The sequence below is a fragment of the Electrophorus electricus genome, chromosome 15 (genome assembly GCF_041902795.1).
Source record: "Electrophorus electricus isolate QZ-2024a chromosome 15, ASM4190279v1, whole genome shotgun sequence".
Taxonomy (NCBI): Eukaryota; Metazoa; Chordata; class Actinopteri; order Gymnotiformes; family Gymnotidae; genus Electrophorus; species Electrophorus electricus.
Window position 1 is genome coordinate 11,659,650 of NC_137511.1, and position 11,733 is coordinate 11,671,382.

The window sequence follows — 11,733 nt, forward strand, 5'->3', positions numbered from 1 at the left end:
TATATATATATATATATATATATATATAAAATTTATTTACTTTTTTTAAAAAGCAGGATGGTGCTGTTGACAACAATTTTTCACGACTGTTCACATGACATGAATCTCACATGACATGAATTTTGTCTCGCAGACATATTGTTGTGTGTGGTAATATAAATCTGGAAAGTGTTTCCAACTTCCTGAAAGACTTCCTTCATGAGGACAGGGATGATGTTAATGTAGAAATTGTTTTTCTCCATCAGTAAGTACTGATTACACATTCTATTGCAGGATAAGAGCTGTTGCATTTGGTATAAATTGTAAGAGTTGTAAATACTAACCATTTGCACATAAAACCACAGTAAACACAATTTAAATTCTGAAACATAACACTTTAGAGATTTGTTTTTGATACGTTACTACGGAGGTTAGAAGAAAGTAACTAGTCTTTGTCAATGTTGCTTTGACTGTGATTAGATCCCCTTTGTGTCCCTATTCACAGTACTCTGTTGTTTTGTGTGTTACAGTATTGAACCTAATCTTGAGCTGGAAGCTTTACTCAAACGCCACTTCACTCAAGTGGTATTCTTCCAGGGTTCCGTTCTAAATCCCTACGATCTCACTCGAGTCAAGGTACAGATGTCTGCTTCTTACAGAGTAGATTTTACTCTTGTTCATGTGTTATACATTGGGAATATTTAAATATTCAACAGAAACCTTTGATTTATTGCATTTTTAAGGTTTATTTTTCCAAGCAAAATCCTATAACCTGAAGTTTCTAAAAGAAAGACACTTGGCAAATATATTTTCTCCCAATTCATTGTCTCAGTTCTTAGTCCATTAGTATGTCTCTGTCTGACAATACGGCCAGTCTGTGCCTCCTCCCATGTTTATAAAGCCAACAAATGTTCCCTTAGCTCATCACTTACTGTAGATTTCTTTAAGGCTGTTTTGTGATTAGGGCAGATGTCTTTGCTCTTTCACAACCATTTAGACACATAACAGGCTAAGGGAAAGAACAAATCATTCAGCTCTTGCCATAAGAACACCCACAGTTATGAGTATTGGCCATAGCATGTGGCGCAGATGGGATGAAACACTAAACGCTGCTTGACAAAACCTTCATGTCTCTTTGTTGTGTACTGTTGTAGATTGAACTAGCAGATGCCTGTTTCATTATAGCTAATAAATACTCTTCAGACCCTGATGCAGAGGATGCGTGCAATATCATGAGGTAAGAGATGCTTACCAATTTTAAATAATGTAGATTTGAGTTGTTATTTGGGTGTCTTATATGTCTGTTAGCAGAATGAAATAAACAGATGCCGGCCAGCTTCTTGTGACTTTTATTAGTGACTTTCCATGTGTATTGCTCTAGAGTGATATCCATTAAGAACTACAATTCAAACATACGTATCATCACCCAGATGCTACAGTATCACAATAAGGTGAGGATGTCACATTACAAGTCTGTTGGATTATCCCAAGACTATCTTATCTTAAAACATGGTTTCAGACAGCACTGAACACTGACATATTGATAGATATAATGGTGTTGAAGGTTTAGTTATGTGGGTATACATCATTTCACGATAAAGGGTTAAATTGGTCTCTACATTATCCAAATTTCTAGATTTGTCTAGAAAACACATCTAGTGTATAACTTTCTGATTAACCTCCTACTTTAACCACGCCCTTTAGCTGACCTGCGGTTGGGCGCAATCAGGCATAATCAAATAAATCACTTGGTATCACTTGATAAATCACTAAAATGTTCTTAAAATACAGACCGTGTATCCACAAAACTTTTTTTAGGACTAATATAAGTACCAGCTTACAGATATTCAGCCATCTATGTGCAATTGTTCGCCAGAAATCCCACACACCGAATACACCATTTTTTAAAAACAGGCTTCCAGTATAGATCACTTCAGATTTTGTCATAGAAAAATCAATTACCACCAAAGCAACTGTGTGACATGTTTAAATAGTATATAGAATGTTAGAGTTCTTTATTTGCTTGCTCATGTCTTTATACAAAAACACACATTCCTTTCCTTCGTAACCTAACACAAAATATGCAAGCCTTTAGTTACCACAAAATGCACATTACTCACATAGCAGTGTTCCTGAATATACAGCTAACACCCTCCTATTTTAGATTCAGTGGCTGCTGTTGGGCCATAAACAGCTATTTTCTTTTAATGACGCACGTTCACACCTATGAGTACCAAGGTGTTAGGAGGGAAGGGGAAGTTGGGGGAGCTATCAAATTACTTCACAAGTGTTTTCGAGATGCAATTGGTGTGATTGGCTGTTGTTTCCAAGGATGCTTAGACGAAAACATAGACATCTCAATTGCCTTATATGGTTACCCACTGTATGAGCTAAAGCCATGCACCCAGCAAAACATCGCTTGAGCGTTTTAATCAGACGCTGTAGTGCATGCCTGTGACACTGTTTAGCTAAACTGATGCAGTCATATATATATATATATATATATATATATATATATATATATATATATATATATATATATATATATATATATATATAGTTTTTAGTGAATAATTTGATTACCAATACTTTTGGACATTTTATTTTAGCTGAAGTTTATAATGGAGATGTTTTGGTGCAATTATGAACTGGAAGCTGTGAGACGGTTCAATGGGTTCTAGCATGGAATATGATGTTTGTATAGCCAATCAGTGGATGTTTCCATTCACTGTTGTAAAATTTTCAATCCTCCTACAAATTGTAAGTATAAATGAAAAAGCATTTGGAGAGATTTTTGGGCACTTTGGAGACACCTAGTGGAAAATACTATGTAGCTCCTAATTAATTTCATGTATATGCTCAGAATTGTTCACTTTGTTTGACAAGACCCTGGTGAATCGGGAAATGTAGAGCATGACTGAAAATGAATCTCCAGCATCCGAATACACATTATAAACCCCCAAAATAAAATGCAATTTTTTTTTACATTTTCTTCTGAATAGATGAGCTCAAGTGGAACTTAAATGACGGAAAAACAATCCTGGGTGTGAATGAATGGTTTGGCCCAAGTGTCTACTTCAATTTGCATCCTAAATGATCATTGTACTATGTATACAATTTCAGATAAATAGTGTTAAAGTGAAAAAATACAAATAATTCAAAAGTGATCTTAAAACTGGAGGTGCACTTAGGTTACAGCTAGAGCCTATAGCTAATCTGTTTGCAAGGCATAGTTTGTTTTAGTTGTTTTTAATTACCTTCTATGCTCTGGACTGTGGTTGGCTGGGTGTTTTAGGTAGCAAGCTAATCTCAACCCATCAATGACCTTTTCGTGTATAAAACTGCTATGGTCAGAAACTGACTAGTGATGAGTGGGATAGAGGATGGCTGACAAATTTTGCATGGCAACAGTCTGTAACTGGAGACCAGTACCCGTAAAATATGAAGTGATAGTAAATTGATAATAGGTTTAAGGTAAATTAATGTTTACCTTAACTAGGTTTTCTGACTAAGTTTCAGTTTTACAAAAAACTGTAGTTAACATATTTTATGACTGGAGCTGACAATTGGTTTAGATACTCAGGATGTAATTAAATCCAGTGTACATGCAAGTAAAAGTGTGACTTTTATGTGAGAAGCCAATAACAGCATGAATCCTTTCAGTTCAAGCAATTTACATTTCATCAGAGAGAGAGAGAGAGAGAGAGAGAGAGAGAGAGAGAGGATAGGAGCTGATCTTTTGTGTGTGTGTGTGTGTGTGTGAGAGAGAGAGAATGTGTATGTGAGTATGTGTATGTCTAGGAACTGAGGGATCCTGAATGGTCATACATGTTTTTTCATGTGTGCACATGTGTGCACTTGTGTGCGCGCGCGCGTGTGTGTGTAGCCGGTGCTAAGTGCATCTCTGGTCCCAGGCTCACCTGCTGAACATCCCCAGCTGGAACTGGAGGGAGGGTGATGATGCGATCTGCCTGGCTGAGCTGAAGCTGGGCTTTATTGCCCAGAGCTGCCTGGCCCAAGGCCTCTCTACCATGCTGGCCAACCTCTTCTCCATGAGGTCCTCCATTCAGGTATCTCCTCCTGAGGTCTGGCAAAGTGTGGCTCATTAGGAATGTTTTTATGCTTAGAAGGTGTACTGTGTACATAGTCTATGTCAGAACCAATGGGTCCATTTATAGGTTCATCACATTGCTATCTTAGGATCTCTTGAAAGCTTTTTTTTTCTCATGTAAGGTATGATTGAAAAAAGCCTGGCCAGTCGATTCAATCACATTTTAAATTACCAATTGAAGCAGGCATGTAAAATAGACCTATGTGCAGTTTTTAAAGATCCAGTATTCGTTTTTATATAATGGATTTTATATATCTACCCCTGATGAGGCTTAAAGGTTTATAGTGTGGTCTGTTTTACTACCTTTAATACACTTGAAAAATGCACTATGCAGCAGGATTATCAGGGGGTTCTGATTTAGGGAAATAAAAATAAATGGTGACTTTATCATCACAAACTCAATATTAAATTATAGAAATTGAAGCTCACTATTAAATGTAAATTACCTGTGCTTTTTATCAGATTGAAGAGGAGATATGGCAGAAGTATTACTTGGAAGGAGTATCTCAAGAAATGTACACAGATTACTTGTCTAGTTCTTTCATGGGTTTATCATTCCCCGAGGTTTGTGAGTAAGTATTCTATTCTATTCTGTTATACAAAACATCTAGACATCATCTTCCCTTTAGAAATGCTTACTATTGTTTCCTTGCAGGCTGTGCTTTGTGAAATTAAATCTCTTGCTGATAGCCATTGAGTTCAAGTGTGATCAGAGAAATGCCAAGTGAGTGAACTTGCTTTTTAATGTGTGTGTGTATTCAGTTTATGTGTGTATTCAATTTTTAATGTGTGTGTATTCAGTTTAGTGTGTGTATTATTTATCTTAGTCATGTGATGTATAATGCATGTTTGCTTTCAGCTTTATCATGCCATACTGTGAATATCAGCTGCAATGTGTGTGACCTGCTAAATTCCCTTAAAATATTTACTGTGAAATGAAGGGATCTAGAAAAGCTCTCCCTACCCACTACGCTGATCCTCTAAGATGATCCTGGGGATGTAATTGCTAATATTGACAGTGGATGAATATGCAAAGTGCTAAAATGCACATATGGCAGTCAAATTTACACACATGCAAGACAAAAATTAATCCAGATCTTGCAGTGTGTGTGTGTGTGTGTGTGTGTGTGTGTGTGTGTGTGTGTGTGTGTGTGTGTGTGTCTGTGTTGCAGTATGATGGTCAATCCAGGGAAAAATGTTAAGTTGCAAGACAAAACATTGGGGATCTTCATTGCTGGTGATGCCAAAGAAGTGAAGAGGTACACAGACAAAGGGGAGTGGGGAGACCAAAATGGTCAGTGGTATAGATAGCATTGCAAATAAAATATTTAAAAGAACAAAACACTCACCCTAAATTAACTATAATTAACTATCCAAAACATTTTTGTTGGTTTCAAATATAGGCAATTTCCACAGTATAGAGTGAAAGGCTCATATACAGGGACATCTGGAATAAATGGGCTAGTGGAGCTAAGTCCTCGCTGTTTTCAATTAATAAAAACATCAAAAATAATGTCATATTTTTGCCATCCACAGTGTCTTATTTGCTGTAAAGAAAATAAGACTGAAGCAGCCTTGTTTAGACTTCTGTGGACCTAAGAACAAACCACCTAAAAGGTCATAAGAAAAATACAAATTGGCTAAGATGAGCTGAATTGATCTAGCCCCAATCTATAGAATCACACAGCCTATCTGTCAAATGTGTGTTGATGTCTTACACACAGTGGAATGCCCCTTGCATTAGATATCCATTTGGGTTTATTTCTCTCTTTGATTGTTTCTTTTGTTTAGCTGAATTTTAAAAACATGGTGAAATATTCATATTTATGGAAGAGAGCTGAAAGAATATAAGTGTTTAAAAAATGCAAGAGACTTAACGTGAACATTCCAATATGTTAAAATTGCATCTTTTCTGTCAGAAAAAAAACTTACTTCATGTTAATAGACCATATAAAAATTATCAGCTTTCTAATGTAAAATAATTCTCTATGCAAAAGTCAGATTTGCATCCTTCCAAATAAATCAATATCAAGATGCCATTTTCACTCCCCACACCTTCATTCACACTAAGAAAGATGTAAACAAAAAAAATGCAGAATGTTTTGTGGATTTTCAAAAAGCTTTTGACTCGAAAGAGTAGGAACAAGTTGCTCCCTAGGTTTTATGCTGTTTCACATGTACATAAACTGGATAAATGAATTATAAATCTAATGAAACATTATATGATCAAGAGCACATATATAAGCAGGAGCATGTCTATGCTCTGTGGAAATATACAGAGCGTTTCAAAGTAAGTCTTTTCCCTTAAAATCAGGTTTTAGATTCAGCCTCAGTTTCTAGATTACAGTGATAAATAAACTGCTCTGTCCTGGAGAGAAGAGTGGGGTTATTATGCAAGATTCACAGCATCTTATCTAAGGGACAAGTGCATTTTTGAAGAATAATTGATATTATTTTGTCAATATTGTACATGCTTTGGTTCCTATTTACTTTCTGTTTTTGTTCATTGTAATTTGCTTTGGCAATAATATAACTTGTAAGATACCTACCAACAAAGCATCATTATATTGAACTGAGACAAAGAGAGAGAGGGGCTGGGAGAGAGAGATGCACAGATACATAATGAGGCTACTCCTGAATCATACCTCCTAAAAGTCTACAACTCAAAATATTCAGTATTCCAAAAGGCTTAGTATTTTACACATTATTATACATCCCTTAGACACATTAAAACACACCATGCACTACAATATGACACATCCTGAAACCCACACTATAGAATTCTAAATGTCTGTGTGCATGTGTCCATGTGTGAAAGTTATTATAAACTAACGGGCCATAGAGTGAAGAAGTTTTCATGGAACACTGCACTGCTTTGTGTGTGCTACCTTAAACAGATGATCAGAAAATGAAGTGCAGTGAGACGTTTCAGCAAAATGCTGATGTTATTTCCCTCTCCTTAGGGCCTCAGTGTACTGTAAGGCTTGCCATGACAATATCCAAGACCCCAAACTGATCAAGAAGTGTGGATGCAAGAGAAGTAAGTTTCAAAAGCAGTGTCTGCTATAACAAGAGCACATATCTCATCATAATCATCATAATTTGTGGTAAAGGCTCTACATGAGATGTGATTTTAAATCTCCCCTGCCCTGTCTTGATATGCTGCTGTCTCTGGTTTAGTTTTTACTTTGTTGCCCTCCTCATGGCTTTCCACTCCACCACTGGAAATTTTACAAACACAGATGAAACGCTTAGGAAATTACTTCCTGAAGCAGCTTGAAACAATATGGACTGTCTGTTCTGTATTCACTCACAGGTGATACCAGAGGTGTTACAATTTTCATATCTCTTTATGGAATTTGTGTAAGAGCTGTCTTTTCTTCATGGTAATGCAAATTAGCATAACCGTCTTGTTTTGTGGGTGGGTTTTCTGTGATGGGTGATTGAGTTTCGTGAAATCTATTGATACCCAACGCGACATCTTCATGTTTGTTTGAGGCTTTTTTTTTTTTCTTTTAATAAATGACATTTTAAGGAATTATTGAAAAAAAAAATTATTAACACTTTTGACATGTTCCTCCTTTTCTGCTACCACGGAATCCAATGTTTTCATGTCTGAGTCTCCTGCATTACTGCGATTTTTATAAATATCATGAAGTTCCTTCTTACTCCAAGGGTTTCTTCAAAAATAGAGGGCAGCCAATTTCTTTTATTGGTGGTGACCATACAATGATGCCATGCATATGACCTTTACTTTACATGTGCATATCACATTAATGCCTTGAACAACTGTGCACCCCTGTGTAGGTTATCACCATACATGTTTGTTCTTGAGTGCAAACACATGTCCCTACATTTCACTTCCCACATTCCACCACAACTTTCACGTTGCCCTACACTAAACTGAAGAATAAAATATGAATTTACGTTCACTACTGTGTCACTGTTCAAGTAGTAACAGTAAACTGAAGTCGTGTTGTGTCAGTCTAGAAAACTCTTCAATCATTATTAAGGTGTGCCTCAGGGGCTAATACTAGACCCCTCTATATATTGTCCTGCTGTGGCATTTGGAGAAGTGAAGAAGATCCCACCCATTAACCTGCTCCTCTCCCTCTCCACTCCTTGACTCCAGCTAAGAAGGCTGGCATTCGCCCGGTGCAGCTGAAGGGCTGTTTAGATTACAGCAAAGGGGAGCATGGCTGTTCATGTGTCTCCCGCAGTGTTCGTAGAAGCGTGGAAACACCACCACAAGCATTTCCCTTCTCTCCCACCTCTCTTTCTGTAAGTCATCCTTTGTGTCCTGCTTCACCTGCTGCTCTTGTGCAGAGTATACATGATGTGGTGGCTGTGCCTCTGCTTTTTGACGCAGTTGTACTTGTCAGCATCCAGTAGCTACCATAGGCTATGGGTCTTTCCTGCATGTTTTAATTGTGCTGTGGGTTAGACAGTCATTCAGACTATGATGTATTTGTCAACTTTTTCATTTTAGGAGATTAATGCAAATATTGTCTTTCAAATTAAATGCAATAAACAGTTCACACTTGCAGTTAAAAATGATTCACATTGTACAAATAAAATACAGGACTTTTTTGTAACTAGTTAAAATTTTGATCTTTTGTGATCTTTCATGATTTGACCCATGTCATTTTATTTTATTTATCACCAGACCTCTTATGAGTTTGAAGCGGTCAAAGTCTTGGGTGGTCACCCCCCTCTCTGACATGCACAAACTCGGGAAAGCATGTTTTTTTTCAGGGAAATCTAAAATGGGAATCCACTTTTTCTGACATCCAGGACATGAGATTCCCCTTCCCCCAAACAGTATTGAATCACATGCTATTTTGCAAAAGTCAGTCTTCTCTCTGACATCCCTCTTATTGCTTCAGAGGTGGGTACCTAACACGGATTTGTCATTGATCATTATCTGACTAATAATCCATGTTCTGTGGAAATATACAGAGGGTTTCACATCTTTCCAAAATAAGTATTTTCCCTTAAAATCAGTTTTTAGATTCAGCCTGAATGATACTTCATAGAACAAATTTTAAGTAGACTGACTGCTCAGCTTTTTTATTTGAATGAAAGATGATAGATTTTTTGGAAAGTAAGGAGGGTGATTTATTGCATAGTTCAAGAACTTTTTGTAAATCATAGGAATATCAGATTTTGCAGTCATATTAATGTGTTTTATGAGAAAACATGTTTCTTATGATGGTATTTTCGTTTTGATTTGTAGAGTCCTCAAAGAAGAAGAGTTGGAAGAAATTTCTGCTTGTGAACACCACTCACACAGAAACAATTGGAATAGAAATTGGATCAAACAGGGGAAATAGGGGTGAGGATAACTAAAACATATAGCAATAAGACAGTAATAAATCTAAAACACGCTAACTCACAGTCCGGAGGACACAACTAACTGAACTGCCTGCACAACCTGGATTGTTCTTTTGAAATCAGTAGATATTGACTCAGCAAATGTGTCCTGCTCTGCTGCACTCACAGTCACAGACATGTACTTTCTGGGTCCTTAATACTATACACCATAAAAGAGGAGTTTATCTTATGACTACACAACCCCCAGAGTAAGCCAGCTTCAAAGTATGTTTATATCACAGGTCTTTATTATATGGTGTACATTGTGCCTAGAGAACACAATCATTTACTAAGGAAAGAAAGTTTTTATTGGGGGCAATAAAATTGTCATAAAAGTTCCAAAAATCTGAGTGCAATAAAACATCACTGGACAAATATTTATGACCAGGAAGTTTTTATTGGAGGCAACTGTCAAAATAGTTTGATGTGAAATCTCACCCCTACCTTCTCTCTTTCAGTGTAGTTCTGAGAATCCTGTCTGTAGTTCAGACATCCTGTCTGTCTTTCCTTTTTGAGGTAGAAATAAATGCATTGCATATCTAAAGTTAATTTTAGCAATACATTTTCCATATCAATAATATATGTGCACATTCTTATCTAATTTTCCCTCAACAACAATGTTGCTTATGAGGTACTTGCTAACAGGTACATAGCATGGTTTGCCATAAGTTATTGTGATGTTGTTAATGTATGCATATCAGATGGGAAATAAAATTATGCCCTATCTTCTGATAATCTATGATATTTCTATATAAATACAAGTAGAATCCACTGTGCATATCAATATAGCACATCAGACTCATGTAGTTCCTATAGTTTTTTGATCTCCCTGTAGTCTTTTGATCTCCCCTTGAGTATATGCTATTGTTTTGTTTTTGTTTTTTTGTTTTTTTGTGACTCGGGATTCCATAAAATATGTGGCCGAGGTGTCGTTTATAGTACTCTTATATAGTACTTGTTTTTAAGACTTCAATATTCCACAAAATGAAGTTTTCATGCTATCTTATCAATGACGATATATGAGGGTATTGAACCTCGACCAGATCTACTTCGCAGTCACTTTTCAATTTGAGGGGTATACTGAATTTTGTGTCACAGATACAAGTAAGACTCAAGTATAGGTCTAATTCAGAGATATCCATGTAGCATTATTAACACCTTTATAAATTGTTAGTCAACACTGATAAGACTAATTGGGGCACTACCCTGATTAACAGGGAAAATTCATTAGTTTTAATTATTTTTATTTTAATGATTTTATTTTAATGATTTTAACTGATAAAAGCCACAAGTTTGACAATATGATCATTTCTCATCTAACTGAAATTAGGAATACCACTCTTGAATCACAAGCCTTGAAGCTAAGGGTTTGTTTATTGAGTAATCAGAGATAAATGAAAAATGCATAAAGAAAATTGAAGAATATGTTAATAATGACCAAACGTATTTAATTCACTAAAATAAAGCAATATTAAAACCAACTTAACCAAACAAAATTAACCAGACAAGATTTGTGGTGAACCAAGTGTGGCTAAAATAAATAAAGAGGTAGGGGGAAAAGGAAATAAAAAGAGTATTATTAAAGCAACTTATGAGGAGAACTAAACAGGACAGAATAATTCTTAGCAAATGGGAAAAAATAGTTACCTAATCCAGTTCTGATGCATAGACATTACATTAACTTTACCATTACCAACTGATAACATGAAAGATGCAGGCCTTACCCTTTGATGGATTCAGAACAGGCTATTCAAGTAGTGGAGGGTCCCCTTTCTATCGCATTGTTGGATTACAAGCTTGCGCATGTGACTTTGGGCCAATGGACAAGGAAACGACCCACCTGTTCCAGTGTAGCGATTTATACTTTTAATGAATTGTCAGTTACAGTGGATACATTTAATTGGGGCACCACCCTGATTAACAAGTAAAATTGACTAATTTTAATTGGGATTCAAGCACTTTAGTGCTTAGAATCTTTTTATTTTTGTTAAGATTTTTCTTATTATTATTCTTTTGCTGCCTTAAAACTAAATTGTGCAGACCAAACTGTAAGTCCTATAGACATAAATCTTAGTCAATAAGTAGTAGTCCCTCCCGCCACTCGGGCACACGACACCAGGCCAGTTGGAGTATAGGTTGCACTGTGGCACACCCAAATGCGTTGTAGTCCATAACTTTCACAAATAAAAAGAAACAAATTTCTAGGTTCAGTGAATTCCTTGTCTCAAGTGAAACAAACAAACAAACAAAAAAAACCCCTCAAGAATTCC

The 11,733-nt window shown here is 36.2% G+C and overlaps 2 protein-coding genes across 2 annotated transcripts in view; both read left to right on the forward strand.

Annotated features, from left to right (window-relative positions):
• Window positions 1–4,983, forward strand: part of LOC113576346 (calcium-activated potassium channel subunit alpha-1a-like) — a 47,894-nt gene extending 42,911 nt beyond the window's left edge. Inside the window, exons 10-16 of the mRNA XM_081697611.1 lie at window positions 134–244; window positions 510–615; window positions 1,134–1,216; window positions 1,361–1,430; window positions 3,894–4,049; window positions 4,553–4,662; window positions 4,746–4,983. Of these exons, the coding sequence (XP_081553737.1) occupies window positions 134–244; window positions 510–615; window positions 1,134–1,216; window positions 1,361–1,430; window positions 3,894–4,049; window positions 4,553–4,662; window positions 4,746–4,818 (709 nt within the window). The 3' untranslated portion in view covers window positions 4,819–4,983. The remainder of the gene's footprint in view (window positions 1–133; window positions 245–509; window positions 616–1,133; window positions 1,217–1,360; window positions 1,431–3,893; window positions 4,050–4,552; window positions 4,663–4,745) is intronic.
• Window positions 4,984–5,225: 242 nt separating this feature from the next.
• Window positions 5,226–9,990, forward strand: LOC145651317 (calcium-activated potassium channel subunit alpha-1-like). The gene is made up of 5 exons (XM_081697610.1): window positions 5,226–5,349; window positions 7,054–7,130; window positions 8,223–8,371; window positions 8,757–8,978; window positions 9,327–9,990. Exons 1-4 carry the CDS (start codon window positions 5,264–5,266, stop codon window positions 8,808–8,810), a joined length of 366 nt encoding a protein of 121 aa, XP_081553736.1. The 5' UTR covers window positions 5,226–5,263; the 3' UTR covers window positions 8,811–8,978; window positions 9,327–9,990.
• Window positions 9,991–11,733: the final 1,743 nt, after the last annotated feature.